The sequence below is a fragment of the Ciconia boyciana genome, chromosome 1, assembly GCF_034638445.1.
Source record: "Ciconia boyciana chromosome 1, ASM3463844v1, whole genome shotgun sequence".
In the NCBI taxonomy this organism is placed as follows: domain Eukaryota; kingdom Metazoa; phylum Chordata; class Aves; order Ciconiiformes; family Ciconiidae; genus Ciconia; species Ciconia boyciana.
The window spans coordinates 188889852-188916596 of NC_132934.1; the positions used below are offsets into that span (position 1 = coordinate 188889852).

The window sequence follows — 26745 nt, forward strand, 5'->3', positions numbered from 1 at the left end:
CTGGGACTGAGCAGGACAGGAAGGGAGGGATTGCAACGGGGTCATTAATGTGGCCGTGTAATTGCAAGCAACAAGAGGGTGGTGGTTTGTTTGTTTGTTGACCTTTATTTCATTATCAGTTGGCAGTACCAACCAAAATGAACTGCCCTGCAGAGGAGGTGCAGGATGCCCTGCACACCCCAGGGGCAGAATGTGTCTGGGGTTAGAAGCACTTTGCCTGCTGGGGACACACAGGACAGTACCTGCGTGACAAAGCATGTGGTGGGATGCAGCTGTGCATGTAAAAGCATGTTTTATACTGATGTTCGAACGCCTTCCACAAGGAAGGAAAGCTGTACCGGGAATTATTAGTTTTTTCTGATGTAATTGCATTTGATAAATTGCATCAGTCAGGGATTTTAATTTTTAGTACCCTGGTCCTCAGTGCTAGCACAAATCTGGGGGTTTGCATATAGGCATCATATACATGCACATGTTTCTCCATCCAGCAACAATAATCAGTGTCCTTTCAGATCCCACTAAGAATTTGGTCAAACACTTTATTGACAGAGATTCCTGCCTTAAACTCATCACTGCAGTATCTGAGACTCCAGCAGTACACAACATAATGCTCTGAGAAGAGCAAGTCACAGATGTGTATAATGTGCAGCGAAATATATTATTTTTATTAATAATGTGTGTACATATAGAGAGAAGCTTTGAACTGTTAGAGGAGGCAACATCTAACAAATACCTCTCTGTTTAGAGAGAAATGGGTTGAGGTTTGTCATGGTCTCTATGGATTTTACATCACTGTAGAAATACTAAGTTTTAGAAATAGTTTTTATCCTTCATATTTTGAACTGAGTCTTTATGTAGGATACAATGATATTGGGGGCCAGGCTCACCAACAAGGGGTACAACCAGCCAGTTTCACCCCATCACGCCCGTAAACCATTTCCAGCTTCAAAGGCAGAGCTGATGCCAGTGGAATTACAAGGCAGTGTTACCAGGGGAGGTCATGCTGGGGAGTGGAAAAGGCCTGGTTGAAACCATGGCCTTAGTGTCCCTGAGGCACTCCTGAAGTGGGACCGTCACTTAAGTCTGTCTGTTGGTGCTCCAGAGAAGTCCTTTTTAAGGCCTGGGGCCTGTAGGGCAGCAGCTGGAGAAGAGCTGGCCCACAGGGAGCCAGGGCAGGTCTGTCACCTCCTTGCTGCTGTTAGCACTTGTGCTGGGGCTTTGAGAGGGGCAGCTGAGCTCCAGGTGACACTGATGGCAGGGGGCTGATGGCTCCTGCGCAGCGCAAGGGATGCCCGCGCACAGAAAAGGCTGGCTGGGGGAGGTTATGCCCTCCCGTCACTTGCCCTGGTAAATTCTGCCTGTTACAGGCAGGTAAATGGGGTGTGATTTGGGCAGACAATTTTATAATCTGTGAATTTTACAGCCTATGGGCTTTATTCAAGCAAAAATTCTGCCAATATTTAGTACTTGGACTAATATCTAGAAGCGCGCAATTTAGTAGGTTTAGTAAATACATTTCTGCCATGCATCTCCAGAAGAACTGATTTTATTATAATTGTAACTTAAGCGGCAGAGGGCTGGGATAATGTAAAAATAAGCAGCTAGTCTTGGTAGACCATGAGGTGCATTTAAATGGTTTGCCCATCACAAATACCTAATTTTAATGAAAACTAAAAAAGTAGCAAGCTTCTATCATATCTGAGCAGTAGGAGTCAAAAGAAAAAGGCTTGGTTGCATTTGCGATGAAAGCATGACTTCTATTCCCACCGGTAATTACCATGAAACTATAGCAACAGTTTTAAGTGAAAAAATTAAGATAATAAAATTACTTAAGATTGTTTAGCAGCTGGAAACAATGAGTCAGGACTGCCTGACTGGGCAATGTTTCACAGACTGCCATCTGTCTATGACCTACGCTTTAAAAGCTGTTGTGGCAAGATGTTTAGAATAAAGATATTGTCAGGCCAGATGAGAAATTATCATTAATACTTTATTTGACCTTGCAGTGTTTCATTTCTTTTTTTTTCTTCCCAGTAAGAGCTGCTTTCTTCTTTCCTTTGTCGTTTTATTCCAAAAGCCCAAAGGCTCCATTTAAAAGAAAATGTTTTAAAATACAGGATTACAACATTCAAATCAGTATATCTTAACAATGGGGAAAAAAAGGTGCAGCAATTTACACATAGTTTTACACATGCATGTGCCTTTCTTTGGGAGGACATACATACATGTTAAGTCTTCTTACTGCAGTTTAGATGTAGTTACTACATCTGAGGCTCCGGGATGGACGATTATTGTAGCTCGATTCATCTGCTGCTTCCCTTCTTCTCCCTCCAGTTGTAACTTCACGCACTCTGAGATTATTTTTTGGTTGTACCTGCTTATGGAGGGGAGCCCTAAGTGCCTTGCTTGATGAAAATGTGCATAAAATTTGACTTGAGAAGATGCTTGGCACACTAACAATTTTAGAAGATTAGTATTCACGCTGAGGCTGGTTGTCAGCTCTTTAAAAGAATATGATGTTCCCTAAGCACTAATGCACAGGGGGTTATGAGAGCAACACAAATTCTTTGCCTATCATTTGGATGATCTAGGGCCTGGCTCTAAAAGCAAGTTAAAGCAGCTGTGAGCGGAGCTACCCAGAGGGGTGTGTTTCCTTCTTGCTGACAGCTGGGAGGGTCTCTGCTGGCTCTGACCAAGTTTTCTGAGATGCTTTGCTCTCATTTTAAATTCTTCTGTGTTCTTAAAGCCAGTTGTGAGGGAAGGGCAACAGACTCATCTATGGTTTAGGGTTTTAGCTTAATTTTCCAAGCTGGTAGATCTGCCTAGTTGTTTGTGGTTCAGCTGTAGATGACACGCAGTCCTAGATGCCGAACCTTCCACAGCATCTGGTATCATCTGATTAGAAGAAGTATCTTAAATGTGCTTAGAAGCAGGGTAAAGTTACTGTCATAGTTTTGCTGGAATCATAAGGAATGTCTAAATCCCACTACAGTCTACAACTCAAAACATTTAATTTGGCATTTATGTACCTTGCTTTACCTCAGAAATCCCATGTTCTGTATTCACTTTACTGTAATTGGTTTAATTCTAATTAGGAACCAGAAAAATACTGTTCTGTTTTTAAATGAGTTAATGAATATAAAGAAAAAGCTTGAACAAATTAATAAAGTGTGTGAATCTTAAAAATACTGGTGAATTTTTATTGCATACCAGTTGTACTCATGTTTTTTTCTTTAAATCCAGAAATTTGACAGCAATCTCACTAAAACTAGTTGCTTTACAGACGAATGATAAATATGTGCATGTATTAAGAGTCCTTACATACAAAGATTTTGCTTTTTCTAAAAAATATGAAAGGAAATGTGCTAATTGGCAGCAGTGATCTGCCTTCTAAACGTAGATAAACGATCGCAGACAACAGAGGAGGTTTCTAAGATCTGTGAATTGGGACACTGGGAGTTTGAATCTCATTGGTTCAAAATCTAGAAGATCCCTGAAGACTAGAGAATTTCTTACATTAAACATAATTATAACACACAGTGTTAAAAGTAGTATTTTAGTTAGGACTTGGGTGAATGTCAGATTGGGAGACAGCCAAATTTACAGGATTTGTAGCTTCTGTCCTACTCTACACCTGTGTAGTTATTTATTTTTCTATATAGGTCTACGGTTCTTCCCATGTCATAAAGAAGATGTATCAACTGCCTCCAGATTGTCGAGTGCCTGAAGTATCAGAAATAGCCCGGCGATAGTCTCCGGGGTACCTGACGGACCCTGGAGGATCTCTCACGCCCAGGCTGCAAGTGTTCATTTTGTGAGGAAGTGGCGTTGCCCACCTCGCCAAGACGTCCTTTCTCCCTCCGTCACCTGCCGCCTACGCCCGAGACGGTCGGATGCCATCGCTCCTTCCCTCGCTGCGTCCTCAGCTTTGACTCACTTCAGCTGTAAAACCGAGTCTGGGAGGCCGAGGGACGCGGCCGGGCTCAGGGCGGCTCGCCCGCTATCTGCCGGCAGTGCGGCCCCGCCGCCACCTCAGGGAGCGGAGCCCCGCCCCGCCCCGCCCCGCCCCGCCCCGCCCCGCGAACCACCGCCCTCGCGGCGCGGGGCGCGCCCGCGCTCCAGTTGCCGGGACGCAGGCAGCGGAGCCGGCTCCTATTGGCTAGCGGGAAGAAAGAAGCGCGTTCATTGGCTGAGCGGCTGGCGCGGGCAGCTTCTCCTTCCGGGTTCCGAGCCGGGCCGAGCCGCTCTGTGTTTCGGGGGCGCGGTCGCCGCTCCCCGCCGGCGGGTGGGGTGGGGGCGTGTCAGCCGGCCCGGAAGTGGCGGCAGAGCGGCTGGCGGTGACGCAGTTTTCCCGCGGTTTGGGCGGCGGGGAGGGGGAGGGGACCGGTAGCCGGTGGCCCGTCGTTGCTGTCGCCCGCGGCGGGCGCTTGAACGGCGGGGCCCAACGGCTGCCCGCGCGCGGGCCGCCATGCCGCCCAAGCCCCCCCGCAGGGCGGCCGCCGCCGCCAGGAGCCAGCGCGCCAGCCCCGACAGCGGCTCCGCGCCGCCCGCCGCCCCCCGGTAAGCGCCGTCCGGGCCAGGGCCGTTCTGCGCGGGCCGGGAGCCGCCGCGGCGGGGCGGGCGGGGGGAGCGGCGGGGCTGCCCCGGGGCTGCCCGAGGTGACGGGCCCGGGGCGCTGCTGGGGCTCTCGGCGCCCGGGGGTGCGGGTTGTGCCTCCTCCCGGCTCTTCTGCGGGGTGGGGCGGTGCCGTGCCACCCCGGGTGCCCTTCCGCCACTGGTGTCCCCTCGTAGCGCTGTGGTCCGGGACGTAGCCGGTGTGCTGCACGGACTCCCCGCTAGTGACGCCTTGTGCTTTTCCTAGGCTCGAAATTGGCGAAGCTGACTTCGTTGTCCTCTGTGATGCTCTGAAAGTGTCGGAGAGGGTGAGGGAGAAAGCATGGAAGACGTACGAGAGCTTATCGGCTGTGGATGGAGCTCTAGTGAGTACCTGCTGCTTGTAGCTCAAACCTCTGTTGTCGTGTCTGTCCTGTGCCCGAGCTGAAATGTTAAACTGTAACTTTGCTGGACTGGGGGCCAGGTGTCTTGCAGCCAAGGCCTGCGACTTTGTTTTTTCCAAGTGCAGTTAGACTGAAGTTGGATGTAGCCACATGCATGTCTATATAAACTGGTTTCTATATATCTCCCTTTTTTGTTAATGTTTTCCAATAAAGGTATGGACTCAAGAGTTCTTTTAGACTACTAATAAATGACAGCAGAAAACAACTCTCTGTGATCAGCTAATTCTTCAAACTGCAAGTTATTTCAAATATGTCTGAGTCAGCTTTATACAGGTCAGCTCATCGTGTGTTTCTGTCTACTTCTTCCCGCTGCATCCTTCTTTATGAGGCTGCAGGAAGGGCCTGGAGAAGACTATTGCAGAGAAAGGCATGTTTGTATGTTAAACTCTTTTTTTTTTTCTACTGCATAACGTTAATCTGTATGTACTTATCGTTGAGGTATTTCCGTTCAAAGTTAGTCATTGGGCATGTGTAAACAGATTAAAATGTTATGCCGTTTCCTGATTTTCTTTTTCCCCTTCTTCTCAGTGTATTACCGCTGACTCGGAGAACAGCTACAATAAAATTAAATTATGACCGAAGCTTTGTTATACAGACCTGAATTAGATTTAAAATACCTAGCTGGGGTATTATTGCCACTGTGTGGGCTAGCATCCATGTATTTGTTGTGACTTCAGCTTATTCGCCTGCAACTTGAGCTGACCTGCCACAGCTATGCTGTCACTAGTAATACCTTGTTGGCTGTGGTTTTTAAACCACAGTGTGGGTATACCAGCTCTTGATGCATTTGAGTTTTGCAACACAATACAGTAACAGTGTGGGAGAGAGACTGTGTACAGCTCTTTCAGTAACAGATATAATTTCTGGCCATGGATGTTCCTGGGGAACATTTACTTAAAAGCATAGTTGAGCTCCTCTATATGAACTGAAACAGGAGTAGGCAGTTCTATTGAGTGAAAAAAACAAGGCAGGTTTGAGAATAATTCTGCAAATTTCACTTACAAGTGAAATTTTCTTTTCACTGATCATTACCTAGCAGTGGCCAGATAAGACACAGGGCATTTGCAACCCTGCTTTTCAGCATCTGAAGATGACCTCCTTTACCTATTCAGAAGAGGGCAATGACTAGGTCTTCATTATGATGTATGGCTGATATTTATTGTCTTGCAATTAAGGGCCATGCTAAGAGCCTTTCAGTGTATAGGAAAAAGTCTACATTACATTGTGGTTCAATCCAAGGCCTTTTCCTCAAACTTTCTGATGTATCAGCAAGGTGTTGAAGTGAGGAAGCTGGCAAGCATGTGCCTCCACAGGGACCTGGCAGGCACTGGAGTTTGCTACTTCTAGCTGAGACCAGTGCAGGCTTCATTTGAGTGTGAAGTCAAGCAAATTAATGGCCTGGCTGATTGCTGCTTCTCTTTCCAAGTCAAGCTGTTATCATGGGGAGCAGGGCTTCTCAGGGTGACTTTCTGGTTCAGGTTGCCAGGGACTCAGGAGGAGGCTGTATTTAAATGCCCACTCCTTTCTCCCCTGTGGTAGAGGTAATGTGTTGGAGGGGCTGTCCCAGGGCTTGTCCTGCAAGCACCAGCTGTGTTTGTTGTAATCAACGTGGTTCATTGCAGACCTGTTCAGTTCTGAACTAGAACAGAAGCTGCTTATGTAGCAGCTTTCTGTTCTCAAGCAAAAAGGGAAATAGCAGGACACTTCTGTTAAACCCTGTAGTTGATTTGACTTGAGGAAGGTTAAATGATCAGACCACTGATGGAAATAGAGGTAGCATCTAATGATCCCACTCTCAAGGCATTTACAGAGCATAAAGACCTGCAACCTTACTTTCCTGGCACACTGGCCTTGTTCTTTGTGGTTGATCTCAGAATTGTGCATGCCAGGCCTCTGAGGATGTGCGGGGGACTTGTAGCGCTAACTAGCAAGTGGTGTGGCCCAGACATAAGGTACTACAGTAACTGGCAGAGATTCAGGGTGCAAATGTGGGCTTTGACCTAGTCTGAACACCTGCTGTATCCTTGCTCAATGAATATTTAGTGACTTAAAGTGAAAACATCTGTTAGGATTGTCCTTTTTGGGTCACTTAGGGTACATGTAATCATGTGCAAAGAGACTCTGCAAACAATGTATATGCAGCTTAAAAGTATAAAGCAATTATTTTTGGCACATGCACACAAAAGATTGCTAGGATGTAGCGACCTATCAGTCTAAGTGTGCCTGCACTTCAGTGAGACACCCAAAGAGTCTTTGCTGGCCCGGCCCACATCAGTCAGGAGGAGAAAGGTTGGTATCTGCTGCTGCCTGGAATGAATCCTCTGCGCCATTACCTGCTGAAGCCACTGGCACCACCAAAACTGGTTGATTCACTGCTTTTTTTCCTTCAGAATGTCACACCTTTCCACATTGATATTTTTTGTTTTCGGTCTTGGAGCTGCTAATGATCCTGCTTCTCTCTGAAATGTCTTATCTTGCATAGCTCTGCACTGTGGTTTGTCTTACAGTGCTCTCAACTTACCTGTTTCCGCAGCAATTTGAGTCAAGGTTATATAGCTGCACCCTATCGCAGCTGGGCCTTGAGTCCTTGAGACGGCTGAACCCCTGTGAGAGGTGTGGAGGAGGAGGAGGAAGGTGACAGGAGAGGGATGGTTACACGATCTTTCTGGAAAATTGAGGCTGACTTGTAGTTGGAAAAACTAGACCTGCAGAGAGAGATTGTTCAAACCACTACAACTGTCTGTTAAATATGGTGGTAAAGTTCTCCTCTACAACAGCTAGAGTTTAATTACACTCTTCTACGATAAAATCATAACTTGAAATCTCTCAGACAAAACCCCAAATGGTTGTTCCAGAAATAATGTACTGAATCCGCGCTGTTGGTATATGGTGTGAAGGAAGGTACCTGATGCATGACCAGAAAGATGTTTTATTTTAAAATTCTTTTTATATCTGGTGAACTCCTGCAAAAGTTTATTGTAAACATGGAAGCATATATATAAAAAAGAACTTTTGCATTAGTGTCATACAAAGACACTTGTTCTTTCTATAATTTCTCTTGTTTACCAAACCAAGCTACCTAGGTAAACAAAATGTTTGTTTTAGAGTTGTAGTTTTTACTGTCTTAATTTCAAAACTCTTACACACCAACACTTGTTGGCTTAAAAATTGGCTCTGATGCTTGTGTCTCTTGTACTCTTATTTTTTTCTATAACTGTCCTGAAATCTGTATTGTTAACCAATAGTGCCTGTACACTCTAGATGGAGTAAATAGATTTAGTGGAATTACTAATATACTTTGAGCAGCATGTGATTGTTGGTGTAAGAAAGACTAGGAGAGGTCCGGAAAGCCATACTAATACTGCTAGGAAAAAGTTCGGGGCATTTGTTATGTCCTGCTACTGTTTGTTTTGGTAAAGAACAATGAAATGAGAATCTGAAGTAGAATATTGGGTGATGTAAGCGGGAGAAAGAAACTTGAGTGAATTGTTGCTTCATATATTGGAAAGAACCAATGTGAGGAACAGATGACATGGTGACTAAATTGGAACCGAACTTCTGCAAAGAAAATTGAAGTGGTTTAGGAAATTGATAGAAATGGGAGTCTGCCAAGGACCTTGAGGCGTAGGGTCTGGTGTGCTTCAACCTCATCAGCCCAACTTGCTGTAGTATGTGGTGTGTGGATAGGAGCTTCATTTTTTGTTTGCTGTTCATAGTGCTGTTTGGGAAATGTGGCCCACTGTTGTCCTGCTGCTGCTCAGCTGTTCAGACTCATGAATTCCTGAGTCATTTTTATCAAGTGTCTGTCTAACCCACTATTAAAAAATTCTGGTGATGAAAGATCTGCAGTCTGCATAGTTAGTCCTTCCTAGTTTAACTTTCTTTGTCTATGATTTTTTTCCCCAAGTGCTACACTAATCTGTTTCTGGGTTATAATTCAAGCCAGTGGTGATTATTCTGTACCCCAGAGATGTGAGAATGTATTATTGCTGCCTTATCTTTTTCCCCCCAGAAAGTCTCTAGCATCTGAAGATGTTTCTGTCATCTTTCCTTGTTTCTAATTGCTCATCTTATGTTCTGAAATTTTCTCCAACTGGTGACTTACAGTGGTATGCAGATACTGCAGAGCACTTGATTTGCGCAAGAGTTGAACTATGTTCTTAGTGAAGAAAACTTAAAAGATGAACTGTAGCTTAAGCAGAGGAATGAAATAATGACTTCTTAAATACAGCAAGGTTGCTCTATATAGACCAAAAAGTTAGTGATCAGCAGGTCAAATGTTCCCAATCCATAAAATTTCACATTTAAATTAAATCAGTTCCTTTTGGTTGTAGTTTCTTATGAAAAAGAAAATATTGTAGTTGGTAAACCACCTCATCCTCATGTTAAAAGGCACACAGAGGCTTCTTGCTTTTGGCAAAAGCATGAAACACATACGAGCTAATAAAGTCTTTTCTGTCTAGAGCTTTGTCTCTTTCTTATAGAACTGCAGCTAAACTGAACCTGAATCCACTGAAGCTTTGGATGGATGAGCAAAATTACAGATATTTTGGGATCGTCTGTTAATTAAACAAAACCCAAAGAGCTACTCAAAGTCCCAAAGCAAACATAAATCATCACCATGGCCCCTTGCTGGTGATGTTCAGTATCTTAGTAGCAGATGCATTGCATGTGTGTGGTGTGCCCTTGCACTTTAAAAGCATAGCTAACTGGCATACGGTTTCTTTTTTTACTTATCTGCCCATCCTGGGGAAAAACTGATGTCCCCTCCAGTATCGCTACATGCAAGAAAAGTGTAATGGGAAGTTTTCATATCAGAAGAACTATTTTCATCAGGTCAATACTTTCCATTGACTTCCATTACTTTTAGCTAGTATTATATTTGAGTTTGATTTAATCTGTTGAGAACTAATAGTAATCTTCCATTCCAGACAATGTTCAATAGAAAATTTGTAACCATTATTGCTGAAAAATGGAGGATCTAACTGTCTTTACACAGAACTTCTTATACGAATACAGTGGGCACTGTATTCACTTTCAGAATTTTTTTTTTCTAGGAAATTCTTCCTACAAGTCTTAATTCTCATCAGTTTTCTATTGTGAATGCTTCTTGATTTGTTTTCCCTGCCATCTTCCCCCCCCTGTAATCATAAACATATCTGTGAATGTTTCTTGTACCATCTAGCTAGTTCTCCATATTGATTAGGACGTGGTGGCTGAGGTTTTAGTAAGCCAACAAGTTCCACATCTTCCCCTTCAAAAATCAGGTTTTTGGCATTTGCAGTGTGACATCTTATATACCATTTGATTCAAATACCCATCTGCGTTTGCATATTTCTCATGTACATTTCTCTTGACCTTCTTTTACACAACATCATTTGAAGTTTCTATTCTTAGATCACTTTTGTAGGCTGTCATCAAAACTGTTACCAGTGTTGGCAGAATAATAAACATCTCTAACTCCAAACTAGAAGTGAGACTTCCTGTGACCATCTCCTCCTTGCGACTGATTTAGCACTGGATAACCTCTTGAGGTAGAGAACAGAAGTTATTTCTGTTAGTGCCTTTAACACCTTGCAACAGCATCTGGAAAGAAGAGAGGCAAGAATCCCATTTCACAGTCGTCCAGTTTGATGAGCATTTTAAGCCTCTGACTCCTTCAGGCTGTTTTCACTAGATTTAAGCAAACTGATGATCTGCTAAAAATAGATTAAATAGTAGTAATAGTAAGTCCAGAATGAGTAATAAATATTTTGAAAGAGTTTGTAAGAGTTTTAGATTTTTTCCTACAGAAAACTATATTGATTCAGCAGAACTGACCTACATTGCCCAAAGTTATAGCATTGGTTCCCCGGAATCCTAAGAAAAAAAAGAAAGAAATCTATATAGACTACTAGGTGCTAAATAATCTTTGAGTTAGTGATTGGTAGGCTTTGATTCATGATGAGTTGAAATAAGGTCACTGGAAGCCATCTTACTGGAACTGACAGCCAAGGACAAATGTTGAGCTGTTATCCTGCCCATTTTCTGTAGTGGTGCTGTATCAACAAAGATCTTGAGTCAGACTATGGTCAAGAAGAAAACCCTCAGAAATGAATTTCTGGCTGTGAATTTGTCTTGCGTCCATTCCCATACCCTCAAGTCCATCTGAGATGAATCATCTGACTTTGGCTGTAAACAAACGGTTAATTTGTGTCATAGGATTGGGTCCCCTGGAGTTATGACACTGGCAAAATAGTTGAATGGAGTGATGCTGCTGCATTTTTGTTCTGCAGTCAGCTTTAACTCATTTGTGTAGGAAAGGACTTGAAAAATGTCTGTGAGCTTTGGGAGGAAAGGGGTATGAGGAGGAGAATACTCAGGAGTCTGACTTGCCAGGAAGACCCCTCCTTATCTCTTCTCCCCTTCTCCTACCCCATGATGTTTATATTTTATGTATTAAAATCACTAAAATCTTCATGTATGGATATGGGCAGATAGTCTTATTTTCTGAGGACACTGCAGTTTACCTGCGTCTGTGGGTGTTTTAACCGCAGTAGCTGGTGGGATAGGCCCAGTCCGCTGCTGTTGTACGTTTTCCTCTCCTCCCTCACACAGCCGATGTTAAGAGGTGGGCACACTCAAGAGCTGCTCACCTTTTCTTTGCTACTAGAAACCAATTATAATCTATTAGTTTATCTAATAGATTTAACCAATTATTATCTATTAGTTCTGTGTTAAGTTTTTTGTTAGGCCAGCACTCATCCGACGTCTGTCTGGTTGAGGAGAAGGTGCCCAAAGCATCCTGTAGCACCAGGAGTGCATAAGGGGGAAGTCCTGATATTAGAGTCTTACTCACTGTAATGGTTTGAATCTAGTGGATTGACAGGCTGCCTGTGAGGCTGCTGTCTTGTTTAATGGTAGAAATAAATGAGTTACTACCCCAAACCATACTGGATAAGGAGTTTAAACATTATTCTTGCAAAATCAGACCTCACTCTTACCAAATAAACCATTGCTATGCCATCAAGCATTCATCCTCCCAGGGTAGAGCTAGGCTGCCTAGGAGAGCTAGGCTTGTTTGGATGGGCAGCAAACTAGGAACAATTTCACCACCTCCTAGCGGTCGGTCCTCCTGCCCTATGAGATGTGGTATTTACAAAAAACAATGTCATGGTCTGAGTTTGCAGGAGCATGAAGTGGTGGGAGCTTCTTTATTAAACGAGGTCAGCTGACTCCAGTGGCAGTGGTGTCCTTGGTAAGTGAGTAGTCATCCTTCTTGGTAGGTCACTAGCTAGCCTTAATCTTCAAGATTTTTTACAATGCATCGCAGACATATTAATGCAGGAAAGTAGACACCCCCATCCTACAGGGCATTTTTTGTTCTTATGTGCCTGGTAGCTTGTTGTACCTGTCAGCAAAGGATTGTTGAGACTGGTGGAGACAGTGGGAGCCCATCTCTTAGCAAAGCCTTTCTTCAGTGCAAAACCCCCTCGAGAGCAATTTTTTTGCCTCATCTTTAGGTTGCTGGTGGTATACAATAGTACATAAAATATCTAAAAAGTGAGGGTTTCCAATATACAAAGAGACAGTGACTATTTGATATTAATATCCATTCTTTTATGTGTCATCAAATGCATCTCAGTCTGTTAACAGCTTCTTTCAAAATAATCTTCTGTTGTACAAGGTGTCACAATTCATAGAAACGCTCAAATAGGAATGCAGGAAGAAAGTAGTAACTTAAATAATGGACAGTTACCGCGTTGTTGAAGGCGGCTGGTTACTTCAGTCTTCAAGCCTGTACTATAACTCTTACCAGTTGCACAAACTAATGAAACTTTTCATTCTTTGGAGAAGGCCCCAGCCAGTCTTCATGGGTGTATAAACACTAGCCCCAAGAAAGAAGCAGAGCAGTTGCCCAAAAAAAAAAAAAAAAAAAAGTAATTGTTGGCAGTGTTAGTGAAATTGTTGTATCATTTATGGGCATGGCAAGCTATTTGTCATGGTTACGCTGCTGAGTAAGTGCAGACATGAGTGGGTGCTGGGAATGTAGAGTCTTTCAAGGTAGTTTTGGAAGACCACGTAAGATGGAGGGAGCCAGGTCTGGTGCAGTCTTATTCCTGTTGCCTTTGGGGAGTATTTGCTAGAGTGAACTGGCCTCTGTGGCTTGCATTGGTGTTGTCTGGGAGGCAGCTAGGTAGAGTGATCGGGGAAAGGATAAAAATGTAGGCTAGGAAGTGGGCTAAAACTAAGCAGCGTAGAAGAAAAGGAGTTCGGTATTTCAACTCACTTGCTCCCAGAGGTCTGTTTCACCTCCGTCCTCTAACAGATGTCAAATCTGGCCTAGAGCTGCTGAGACACCTGCTGAAACTCTGCTCCTTTGGTAAAGTGGCTGTGGGCCTGGGTGGTGTTGGAGATGTATTTACAAGGATGACAAGTGTCCGAAGAGTATTTTACAAGTTTGCTCTTATAGGAGTCTTGCGGGAGTCTCACACCTAGTTCTATCTTCAAAATAGCTTTGTTTCCAAAACTTGTAGTATACCTGTTTGGGCTTTTTCTTCCATGCTTCTACAAAACGTCCCTCTTCAGAGGTTTTCCGCTGAGACGCTGTTTTGGTGGAAGGGTACTGGAATGATAACTGATGCCCGGCCGGCTCCAAGTGAGTAGCTTGTGAACCATCAAGAGTGAACTCCATGTGAATGGCAGATCTGTCATTGCGGGATGGCTTTTCTTTGGTGAAAGATGGTCGGTTACAGCTTGTACCTTACTTCTAAGCAGCAGAAGACGGATGTTAAGTGTAGATGTAGGGTAGGAAAATGCCTGAAGGTGCTTGTTACTATCACACTTACTAAACAAAGAGATGGGTTTGTGGTTCAGCTGTGATAAGTGGTTGAAACGTAGCTGGAGAATAAAGTTCATGAGTATTTATTGCCTGTCCTTTTAATGATTTTATATTTCTTTCTTATGGTTTCTTTCCTGATTCCTTAACTTTCAGTGTCTTGTTATGGTCAAATATAGTAACTTAAAAAAAAAATAAAAAATCATGGTTTCTGCTTTGCATGAACGTTCCGTGGAACCAAAGCTTCTATTTCGAAGCTTTGCTGAATTCTATGGGTAAAATTGTTCTCATACTCTAGGAATAAGAGTTGAGGTGCTTGGTCTTTCATCTGTAACATAAAACTTGTAACAGTTTTCAGTTATCAAATAATTGGCTATCATAGTCAAATGTTTGCTTGAGGGTCTTTTGTTTTACCATTTCTAATCTAGTTTGGACAAATTAATGCTTTCCATATATTACCTACTTTTATTGCATAATAAAAATAAAACCTGTTTTCTCTTTTTCTAAAAGGCTTATAACAAAAAGAAAAAGGAAACATGGGGAGTCTGTATCTTTATTGTAGCAATTGATCTGGATGAAATGACATTCACTTTCACAGAGCTTCTGAAAAGTATAAGCATAAGGTAAGTGAATTTAAGTGTGTGAATTCAGATTTCAACAATTAACTGGTCAACATTTTTATAAAGAGAATGTTTTTAAAGCATTGTGAATCTTTGTGCATTATTATCAGGCTAGTTGATTTGAAAGTGAAGGTTACTTATGGGAATTTTGGATATTTCGGTAAACTAGAAGTCTTGCTATTATGCAATGATACTTGTTTGATTCAACTCTGGCTTTTATTGTATCACACAGCTGATTCTTGTTCTTGCTCAACCTAAAGTCTTCATCAATTTAACTTGGTGTAAATTACACTTAAAATATTTTCCTTTCTTTCCCTGTGTCAAGATTTTCTATAAAACCTTTTTTCCAGCGTTAGGCTTAAGCTAAATCAAGAAGTGGAAAAAAAATGTTACTCTTCAAATAGTTTGCCAGCATGCTGCTCTTTTTCAAACGTTTTAATGCCAGTCTGAATTTTGTGCTTTTGTAGATGCTTTTTGCTAGGGGATTGTTACTGTTACATTGTATATTCATACACAATATAAGAAATTAAGATTATAGGACAATATCTGCTTTTAAGGTAAATTTAGGTGGCAACAGCAATAGGCATACTCTTGTGTTAGATTCATCTAAGGAAAGGATTCCAGTGCCATCTACCTAATAACTGTGCTGTGCATCCCAAGCAGGTGCAGGAGCAGAGTCTTCAGATGCTCTAGGGCAGGAGGCTAAGGCAGAACGCCAGGCATGTTGTGGTGGTAACCCTAGGCTTGGGGTTAAATATCCTTTTCTTGGAAGTCATCAGTTACAATTAGACTTCTCCATGCTGCTCCTACCTCACATCGTCTCCCATAGCAGTGGTCAGGTCCTATGTTTTGACTTAATCTCTTCAGTCTTGACTGAATTGGAACCACGTGGATGAAATCTAATTGCATTTGTGCAGCGATGTTCAGCGTGTTCCACCTGAGTACAGACCAACTTGTGCTGCAAACTGAAAGAGACGTTTTCCCTTGGGGTTTCGAAGAGTAAGCTATTACTCTGCCGATTTTCATTTTAGCAATACTCCATTACTTGTTAGCCCTGGGCTTTTTGTCAGCTATAATGTCAATCTGACAGAGATTTCTACCAGTCATCGTATCCTCTAGAGCCACACAGATATATTGGTGTGCTGGTTTTGGCTGGGATAGAGTTAATTTTCTTCATAGTAGCTAGTATGGGTTTGGATTTGTGCTGGAAACAGTGTTGATAATACAGGGATGTTTTCGTTATTGCTGAGCAGTGCTTACGCAGAGTCAAGGCCTCTTCTGCTTCTCACCCCACCCCACCAGCGAGGAGGCTGGGGGTGCACAAGAAGTTGGGAGGGGACACAGCTGGGACAGCTGACCCCAACTGACCAAAGGGCTATTCCATACCATATGGCGTCATGTTCAGTATATAAAGCTGGGGGAAGAAGAAGGAAGGGGGGGACGTTTGGAGTGATGGTGTTTGTCTTCCCAAGTGACCGTTACACGTGATGGAGCCCTGCTTTCCTGGAGATGGCTGAACACCTGCCTGCCCATGGGAAGGAGTGAATGAATTCCTTGCTTTGCTTGCATGCGTGGCTTTTGCTTTACCTATTAAACTGTCTTTATCTCAACCCTCGAGTTTTCTCACTTTTACTTTTCTGATTCTCTCCCCCATCCCAACAGGGGGGAATGAGTGAGCAGCTGTGTGGTGCTTAGTTGCTGGCTGGGGTTAAACCACGACAACTGGAAAGATTTTTCATTCTGTGGTAAAAGAATTCCCAAATGAACTTCTGACTGTTTTTATATTCTGTTTTTTAATTTGACAAAGGTCAAAAAAATCTCTCAGAATCCTGTATTCTGATAAAGGATCAAAATATATTTGATATAGTTGAATATATTTGATAGCTTCGTCCTCCTTAATTTTTAGTAGCCTGCTTGTTTTGGTTATGAACAAAACAACAAAATACTTTCTTGATTGCCATAATATTACATGGATGAGTAGGGAAAACTTTGGTCCCCTGTGTGTATTTCCAAAGGGTGGGGCTGTCCTTGCCCCCAGTGCCTGTTGAAAGACTTGGAATTGCATATAATTCAGTGCATTCATCTCAGTTTTCGTTCCTAGGTCTCTCTTTAGTATGGATGGAGCCAAGGTTCATGTTCTTAGAGTAGTAAGAACATTTCTGAAGTAGAACTTTTAGCTAGAACAGAAGAGTCGAGATGTCTGTGTTGGATATTTGTGGTTTTACTGGCAGAGCAAGGAAGAAAGATGTGTCTAGTTAGCAAATTCTGGCTTCCAAAGATAATATCTGTGCTAGCCAAGAAAATTCTCTTTCAGTAGGAGAGCCTGTATCGTGAGAGGCCTGTGCTACTTAGTTGAACAGTTTTCCTACATCTGGAAAATGTAAAGGTGGTATATGGGTCTCAAGGTAAGGAGGTAGTGTTTTCTAAAGCAAGGTTCTCAGTCACTGCTAGTTGTAGTAAGAATATGCTGGAGTCTAGTGAAGTAAGGCAGTGGGTTTTGGTGGGGTTTTTAAAGAGCTATTGCATAATGGTCATTCTCAGTTATGATAATCTGGCATCTTTTTTCCTTTTTTCAGTGTATGCACATTTTTTCAGTTTCTGAAAGAGGTGGATGTTAACATGGATACTGTAAGCACTAAAGTTGATAGCACTGTATCAAGGCTGAAAAAGAAATATGATGTATTACTTGCACTATACCACAAGTTTGAAAGGTAGTATACATTTTTCATTTCGAAATTACAAATTCTTTATGGCTGTCAACATTTAAGTATTTAGATTTTTCAGACTGTATATTAGAAGAGCCCATTGAAACTCTGTGTGCTAATATTTACAGAACAGTGAAATGGAACTGTTTACATACATTGAATAAACACATCTTACATTTTACTCCATAACTATTACAATGCTTTGTTAAACAATCCCCTTGTTGCAGTACAAACAGTAGTAAGAGCAGCATGACAAGTGGTTGCTAGTCCCTTTGTTAAGCTTTTTACAAATATAAGGATTAGTTTACTATCTCATATTTTTTTATTTAAGGGACTTTCCATTTCTATCTGCCCATCCCTCCCCAAATCCTGATCCAAGAGTTTCTTTCTAAGGAGTTCTGGAAAGAAAAAAAGCACAAATAAGATAAATAAGACAAATAAGTCTGTCTCTCCCACGTCTGGAACTGAAGGCTGTTTGTTCCAGTGTCTAGGGGTATTGCAGAGCCTGCTCTATTAGCAGTTCTCACTTGATGACAAGGTAAACCTTCCCAAGTGGTTCAGCTGACCATACAATGAAAATCAAGGGGCATCCACTTTGTACAGAATAAATTGAATGTGCCTGTGGCAGAGCTAAGAGCTTTCTGTGTGTAACTTGAAAATCTGGAGATTCTCAAATGGATGCTTTTTCTGAGTTGCTGTTACTCCAAGGTGGTAAGTTGCTGCACTCTATGCTTTAACATGAAGACAGAGATGATAAAGGCTTTAGATCCTTTTACAGGCTAGTGTGTGCTAGCAGAGATGCGTATTGGCAAGATCTGATATCCTCTGTGGCAATTTTTAATCAGTCTGTGAAATTCACTGTAGTGTATACCAGTAGAAAACTGTTTCATGTTATTAAACATTGAAGCATCATTCCATGATGCTCATATTACTTGATCCCATTGCTTCAGAGCGCTGTGGTGTTTTTCACCTACAAGAGTTTGAGTCACTGTAATGTTTTGCCTCCCAAACCACAAAAGCCTCTCAAATATCCCTTAAATGACCTTTGAAAGCAGTAGCAGGTCACCCCTTGGTAGTTTATAGAATCAAGGCACAAATGTGATATAAGTTTTATTTGCCTTTTCAAAGTCCAATCAACCACACTTACCATTAGCTTGGATAATGTGTATATCACAACATTTTTGTAAAATTTATCATTGCCTTAAAGCTATAAAGTTCTATGAAAGTTGTAAATAATTTGTTTTTACCCACTGCAAGTCTTTTCTGGGCTATAAAAGTGTCATTGCAGATTTACACAGGCATGTTTTGGCTTTTGTCCCTCCTCTAACTCTTCTTCACTTGCTTACTTTTTCAAAACTTGAATTACAGTAACAATTTTTTCAAACAGAAGGATTTGAAATTTGTGTTATTCCCCTGTTTTCTTTTTGAATAAAGAGAATTTATTTCTTGAAATGACATGTACCTAGAATAATTAGGAAGAAACGTTATACCGCAAGGCTTGCAAGTGACACTGTAGAAAGAGTAAAGATTTTAAAATGCCCTTTTATAGAGTGTTCTGTGCAGCTGTAGTGTGTACTTTGTTGTGTTTACAAGCCACTGAGTAACAATGTACACACCAATCCTGTCTTTCTGGAAGAAAATAATAACAAATTTTATTACACCAAATTAAAATTGTTCTGCTATGCAAGCTTTGACATAAGCATGCAAGCAACAGCATTATTTCAGCTCTGGCAGGGCTTTAGTTGGTTGGTTGTTAATCTGTTCTCCAAGAGTCAGCATTTTTTTTTAAAGTTAGAATAATGTTTTGTGAACTGGCGTATTTTTTTACTACATTGAAGTCAAAGATATTGCACAGTTTTCTTTCACAGAAGTGTTTAAAAATAATAATTTGTTTTTATTTTCTAGGACTTGTGGCCTTATTTATCTGGAACAACCTAGTAGTGAGTAAGTTTGTCTTTTCTGAATTGTGTATGTCAAGATAAGATGTAAAATGTGTCAGCATTTTATTTTTTAACCCATTAAGATTGACCTAAGTCATAGTATGTCATGTGTTTAATTTAGATTTAGTGAGGACTTTGAATTTCAGTGAGATGATGAAAGCTGCAGAAGTGATATATATATATTTGATCACTTCCTCCATGAAGGATTGCCACCCAATGGCGGGTGTCTCGGCATGGTGGAAACGAACATTTGGAGAGTGAGCTTCCTAATCATAGCAACAAATGAATGGATGAAAAAGATGCCTTAGCAACTCCCAAATGAGCTTGCGTTCATGCTGTGACTGGAGAATAGGGCATTAGTCAAAGGCACAAGAGAGAAAAGAGCTTGTAACAGTTAAGTGAATTATCCACATTCACTTTCTTTTCCAAGGATGATACAGATATTTCCTGATTCTTGAATGGCTTTACAGGGACTTAATTTTTTCAGATGTGTAGTCATAATTACATAGGGAATGAAATGAGATAAATAATCAAATTAACTATATGGGAGATGTTGCATGTTGTCTTAAATTGTTCCATAGGCTGAAGCATGTTTTCAGAAACTATAGTTTAAATTATTACAGAGCTGTTAATGCAAAGACTTTATTTTTGTGTCTCTACAGGATTTCTGCTAAAGTCAGTTCTGTATTAGTCCTAAAAAATTACTGGATTACTTTTTTGCTGGCAAAAGGTGAGTTTTGATTAAAAGACAGTTATTTTAATGAATATTGTTGAAGTGAGTTTCTGTGGTTTTTACGTGTCCAGTATGAGACTGGCATCCTTATTACAAATGTCCATAGCACAGGCCCAGAATGTTTTGATTGTGTGTGGCTTTTGTAACTACTCAGTAATATTTCTTTGTATATAATTTGTCTATTCTTTTAACTTCTGTTACGTCCTGTGTATATAAATATATTTTTTTAAGCTTTATAAGATTTTTTTTTTTTTTACTTTGAAGGTTGGTATTTTGTATTTGAGTCTATTCTGAGGTGCTTTATAATCTGCCAATATTTTAATAATGGATGGTTACCTGAAAAGACTGGCAGAATTTTTTAAATAGGCTTATATATAATAAATATATTAATAAATAAATAAATTAAATTTAATAATAATAACATATGATTATAAGATAATAAGCCCCTGACATTATTTATACTACAATTCTTCTGTGAAAAGGCTGAAGGTCCAGTTAAAGCTGAGTGATGAAACAATAATAGTAGTCCATGGAGTCCTGTCTCATTGTACTATTCCTACAAAAAGGAATGAATCATATGTCTTAATTGCTGCTTACTCCAGGTCTGTGTTATCAATGAAGCGTACACATCTCTGCCATCAAAATCGGTCTTGGATCAGTTGAGCTTTATGGAGCTTTTTCACTAGAATTCTCCAAGCATAAGCATAAACCAAAACCCACAAAATTTTTCTAGCCTGGCTTTTCCTTGAGAATAAGGAAGGCTAAAATTTACCAGCAAATAGTTGAAGTCACAGGAGAGCCTGGGTGATGCTTGCTAATTCTGATAGAAAATAAATAGAAAAAATGCACATGTAAATAGAGCACAGGTAGTGGTCTGTAGCTGTTCTGAATCACTGCCAGCTTTCCAAATTTTTTGTGGCAATGCACAGTCTTGGAATGGCCCTGTAGATCTTCTGTGGCATCTGAATCATAATTTGGGAACAGCTGGAATAAGGTAGTTTTAAAAGTGCTCTTCATGCTAGTATTCGTGTGACTTTTAAGTCATTTCATATACATTTGACGGGCTGAGCATACAGTGATAGCATGTTTTGAATTTCTCTTCACTGTATACTAGCAACTCTTGCTTTCTGAATACTTAGCAGCTTTCACAAAGCTTGTGTAAGGCCACAAAAAAGAAAATGAGGAAGAATTGCACAGAAATAAGAGGTATGTGTAGGTAAAATAGTCTACATGGTTACTCCACTATAGCAAAATGAAAAAGAAATCAGGAAGGAGCACTGAGAGGTAGGAATTTTGTGCACAGTAAATGTACTTATATGTATGCTCTCTCTAAAGCAACAAACCTCTTAAGAACCTTGAGTTTTAAAATCAATAGCCTTTAAAGAACACTGGCATCCTGTATGATGCTTTCTGAATTCTAATTGTAGTGTTTTATTAAATAAACTTCCAAATCTTTATTTTTTCAAAATTACTTTAAATTTAAAAGACAAACATCTCACAAAGGTTTTCTTTACCTTTTTAAATGTTTGCAGGTAAAGTGTTGCAAGTGGAAGATGACCTGGTGATTTCTTTCCAGTTGTTGCTGTGTGTCTTAGATTATTTTATCAAACTGTCACCTCCTGCTATGCTCAAGGAACCATACAGTAAGGATTTTAGGTTTTTTGTTCACTAAAGTAGACAGTAAATTGGTTAAATTTCTATTAGAGTCATGCTAACATTCATAATTAACATAATAAAACTTCTTAAGCTTATTAAAATGGATTTTTTGATGTTTTAGTTCAATCTAGGTGATAGTGAACTTGAATTAAATTATCTGAGTATGGCAGTGTATTTAATATAATTAATTTTTTTTCTATTCCTGCCATCCATTTGCTATGTCCTCTGCCCATACAAGTTGTTTTGGGGGCTTATTAAAACAGCAGTTTTACTTTGGTAAAAGAATTCAGGTTCTGGGTAGATGATGACTGAGAACTATTATTTAGGTTTGCTTTGAGTTATAAAAGGAAAAGATGGTGCTATGACTGTTAGTTCATTGACATATAACAGTATGATGACAACAGAAATGTACAAGATACTGGACTACACAGACATTTAAGAGAAATATACGGTGGATAGAAAACCTAATTGCAGCAGTAGCTCAAAATAAAACAGTAGAGGTAAAATGTAGATAGCTTTGCTTTTATTACATCCCCTTTGTTATTAGCAAGTGTCTCTATTTTAAGTAAAAATATAATGGGTCTTCACTCTAGAAACTTCTGTTCAGCAATAACTTTTTGTACGTTCGGTTCTCATACCTAAAACATGGAAAACCTCACTAAAAAAGGCAGAGAAAGTAAAAATTTATGGTAACTTTAAAAAACAGAATTCTTTTTTGTTTAATATTTTCTTCTGCAAGCTATGGAATTGGTATACTGAAGTATTTGGAGCTACAGTATGGCTGTGTAAATATCCACTTGGGTTATAATGTCATAGAATAGACAATGTATTCACTGCTATATTCTTTAAATTCCATGTGTGGGAGGATATTTATCTGACCTAGGAATTATTTGTTGCAGGTAAAAACAAATAACCTCACTTTTATTCTAATGCCAATACAAAAAAAGGGTGGGAAGGGATGGGCTTGTGGCAAGCAAATCCCTGCCCTCCTCCAGTACTATTTTGAATTAAAATTTGTCCTTCCTAGTAGGACAGACATATGCTGCTGCTTATTTCAGATGTTATAAAGCAGACCTTTTTCAAAGAACACTGAGTTGAAACTACCTGTTTTTGAACTCTGTGTTCACACTGATTTATTTTTTTTTAATGAAACTATAAAGACTAGCAGCTCATTATTAGAAACACTTTGGCTCTGTGCATTGTATCTTGAAAAGAAACGCTGCCACTTCAGACTAAATTGCAAATATGGGTATCACTGTCATAAGTGTAAAGCATTAGAGTTCTAACCTGAAGCTGTGTGGTATGCGCAGGTGCTGTGTAAACTGTCAAACAGTGCTTCATTCTTTTAGCAAATAACACAATATATTGTTAAAATCCTCGTGACCAAGAGGCTTCACATTGTGCTAAATGATGTCAAGCTTTATGATCTGACTAAGGCTGAGGGGATTAAGATGCAACCACCCGAGCATAGTTTTGTCAGATTTTCTCAGAACAGTTATCAAATACAAATGAAGTTACAGATGAGAACAGCATGCTGATTAGTGTCAGTTTTAAACCAACAATATTTAATGATATTAATGTATGTTATTAATATAATTCACATTTCAAGCTGACAATATTGAAGCTATCTAGTTTGAGCTTAACAAAATGAAATATTTTAACCTCACTGAATTAAGTTTTTTTGATATCTTCTTAAAGTGAACTTGTTTGTTCCTACTTGTTTGCCTGGGGATATTTGGGGAAAGGAGGAATTCCCTGCAGAACCATATTCCAGGTTCCCACCAGCACTTAAGTCCTGCATTGACTTTATTAACCTTCAGACATGTAGAGTGAAGTTACTCTTTCAGCTCCTTGTTTTACAGTTCTGTAAAAACAGAAAAAATAGTTACTCATCTGTGAAAAGATAAGGCTTTCCTGGCTTTGCAAAACAGATGCTTATTCAAAGCTGCTTACAAAAAGTGCTATTACATTCTGTGTTGAATAGCTTTTTAAAAACAAAATGTCCAAATACTGATACAGGAATTTAAAAATTAGTTTTCTTTTTGTATAGGTTTTCTCTAATGAAGGTTTTTTTACACAGCTGAACAGATGAAAAGGGAAATATTTAAGAGGACCTGAAAAATCATATAAAAATTTAAATTTCTTCTTTCTTAAGATGTCTCTAACTTTGTGATGGTTCTGACTATCTTTCCAGAGTCTGCTGTGGCTGCAGTGACTGTTAATGGCTCCGCTCGAACTCCAAGAAGAGGTCAGAACAGGAGTACACGTACTTCAAAGCAAATTGATACCGATACAAAAGTTATTGAAGTCCTTTGTAAAGAGCATGATTGTAACTTAGATGAGGTAATGCCTGTGTTTTAAAGTCTGTTAGATCTTGCTGCTAAACCCCATCCAGAATATGCATTTATTGAAATGGTCTTTTTAAATCTCAATACTTGTGCCTGCTTAACTATTCTCTCAAGTTCAGTAGTGAAGGTATTCTACCATTCTGTAGTTTCTCTAGAAGGTAGTTTAAAAACAAACAAACCCCAAAACCAAGGCCTTTGGTATGGATGATAACTTTGCCAGGGAAACTGAACTGTGAAGAATGCAGTACGAAGTCATAGGCTGATCACAGCACGTAGCATGTGAAGGCAGGGCTGCTCTGATGGGGTTTCACAGCTGCATCCCGTGATGAGAAGGTGTGCACAACAAGCACATTGCTTCTGCGTGGGATCTTAAAGACCCCATTCCCCTTTTGCTTCGCTGATAAATCTAGTCCTGTGTAAAAAGGACTGATTTTTGAATATCCAAGCAGGTGATGGAAGCAGAAATGTAAGAGGGCCAGGAAGAGTGTAGTTCTTTCCCAGCTTAGTCATTTAATGTTCCAGCAATGGATTATGCACTGCATGCTTACATATCACTATGTTTTGGATATGTAAGCAATTTCATTTTTGCTTTATTGAAAACAAAACACAGTGCATTACAAAAGTGTCTCATTTAGTTTCTTTATTTAAAGACGTGAAAGCAGTGTATGCATGGCTGCCTCTGTACATTACTAATGTTATGTTTTTTCTTTTTTTTAGGTCAAAAATTTGTATTTCACAAGCTTTATTCCTTTCTTGAATTCTATTGGTATTGTAGCTTCAAATGGACTACCAGAGGTAATTGGAGGAATTTAAGACAGTTCAACAACAGTGCTTTACTTCATGCCAAATTGCTTAAGATTCCCTTTACACGTTGATGAAGTTTTAATAGGTTCTTCTAAAATCTTCTAGCAAAATGCATTGTTTTTCCGGAATGTGGCTTAGCAGGGATTCCAGTATTCATGGAGTATATTTAGCTTTTACATTTGAATTTAATAAATGAATTTCCTGAGGCTGAACCAGTGCTTTTGCTCAAAGCAAAACATGACATAGGAGTTGCATATCCATGATCTTGGTGAGGCCATTAATCTAAAATACAGCTATTACAATATCAGGTCTCTGAAGTCAGTCTATAAATGCATACAGTTTTAGATTACACACCTTAGTTTAAATATAATTGAGACATGTTACTGTAGTCATGTTGGAGAGATATCCAAAAGGTTAGGCTCAGTTTCACAACTGGCAGAGTTTGGACTGCTGTCCATGCAGAATTACTTGCGTCTTACTGAGTTGTAGCCTGGATGCGGCAGACAGCCTCTATGCAATTGCATGCAAGAGTGTGCCTTAGGAGGTAACTTGTTGCAATGTATTTACATCCATCATTCCTAAAAGAGTAGGTTTAGCTGTGTGTCACCAATAGATGTGGTAACCTGAAAATAAGCAGCTCTGAAGCTTATCAGACTGAAGGTCTGCATGATGCAGTGAAGTATATGTTCTGTTCAGTTTCATAGTGTGTTGGGTGGGGGACAAAGTACAAGACTCACTAAAGATCTTAATCTCTTCCAAAATTAATTTCAGGGTATCAGCAGTCTGTTTGGACTTTTTAATTTATGGGCATATATAGTTGGGAAGCCCTGTATGAGCTTCCAGGCAAAGGTCGTTATACAGCTTATTCTCACATCAATGAGGGTTCTCATCCAAGGCTGCTCAATTTAAGCATATTATCAAAATTACCAGTCTAAGACTCTGCTGGTGAAAATTCTATAAAATTATGCATTTGAAGAAAAATCCAGTCACATGATCCTTGCTCCTGAAACTTGAGTGCCTGAGGGGATGTTCTAAAACAAAGCAGAAAGTTACAGCCATATTTCAGAGGTAGTCAGTTGATGTATGTAATCCAACTAACCATAAATCATAGCTGAGATCATGAGTACAATAGCTAGTAATATGGGACATTTAAATTGACTTTATTTTCATAAAAAACCACTCAGCTTCTGATAAATTTTAATGTTGTTTCCAAAACAAGAAAAGCTTTTGAGGCTGTATTTCATTTGTCTTCACTGTGTGTTTGATGGTCAGGCTTTATGAACTGATGAACAGATTGCTTCAGAACTCTTATTTTTGGCTGAAGGTTTCTTCCCAGTTAGCCCAGTACAGCCATTTTGTCTTAAGAGCTGCTTTTTTTTTGCAGTGAGAATCTGAATTTTTAGAAGTTTATGAAATACTGAAATATTTTAGACAAAAATAACCCACAAGCCATTAGGAAGATAATGAAAAATGAAAAGATAATGAACTTTTTTAATTAAAAAAATAGTGATAATAGGAATTGAAAGATAATCTTTGATTTCATAGTCCTAATCTCAAAGTTTTAACTATGAGATCAATTTGGAGCAAATTAATTTGGCAAAGGTAAAAGGAGAGGGTGAGGAGCAAAGCTGTGGAGGAGGTATTTGCAGCTAGCTCTGTTTCTTGGGACTGGGTGGGGACTGATTTGGGTTCATATGCACTGTTGCCTGTTTTTCTAGCAGGAATTTGCCAGAGCACAGCATCAGTTAGTATGTTTAAGGGCTCAGGGAACAGATAATTGAGGTGACTGCCTACTTCTGCAGGAGCATAGCAGCAGATTTGAAGTGGAAGCTAGTATCTGGCCCTGATAAAAAAAATTCCAGACTTCCAGTTAGTCACTCAAAATAAATTAAAAAAAAAACAAAACAAACCAAAACCAAAAACCCAAACAAAACCAAACCAAAACAAAACCCCTAAAAAACCCAACAAACTTTTCCCTGCAAAATGAAGTCATAGCAATATGGGATCTAATCAACTAAGAAACTTTCAACAGTAACTTAAAAAACAACAATGTGGATATGAAAT

At 40.0% G+C, this 26745-nt stretch overlaps 1 protein-coding gene across 2 annotated transcripts in view; it reads left to right on the top strand.

Annotated features, from left to right (window-relative positions):
- The first annotated feature begins 4309 nt into the window (after positions 1-4309).
- Positions 4310-26745, top strand: part of RB1 (RB transcriptional corepressor 1) — an 82780-nt gene continuing 60344 nt past the window's right edge. Inside the window, exons 1-9 of one of the 2 annotated variants that reach the window (XM_072850216.1) lie at positions 4310-4560; positions 4862-4979; positions 14386-14498; positions 17072-17206; positions 19106-19144; positions 19803-19870; positions 21406-21516; positions 23724-23872; positions 24595-24672. In XM_072850216.1, coding sequence (XP_072706317.1) covers positions 4469-4560; positions 4862-4979; positions 14386-14498; positions 17072-17206; positions 19106-19144; positions 19803-19870; positions 21406-21516; positions 23724-23872; positions 24595-24672 — 903 coding nt within the window. In that variant the 5' untranslated portion in view covers positions 4310-4468. The remainder of the gene's footprint in view (positions 4561-4861; positions 4980-14385; positions 14499-17071; positions 17207-19105; positions 19145-19802; positions 19871-21405; positions 21517-23723; positions 23873-24594; positions 24673-26745) is intronic. The other variant, XM_072850215.1, reaches the window with a different exon arrangement.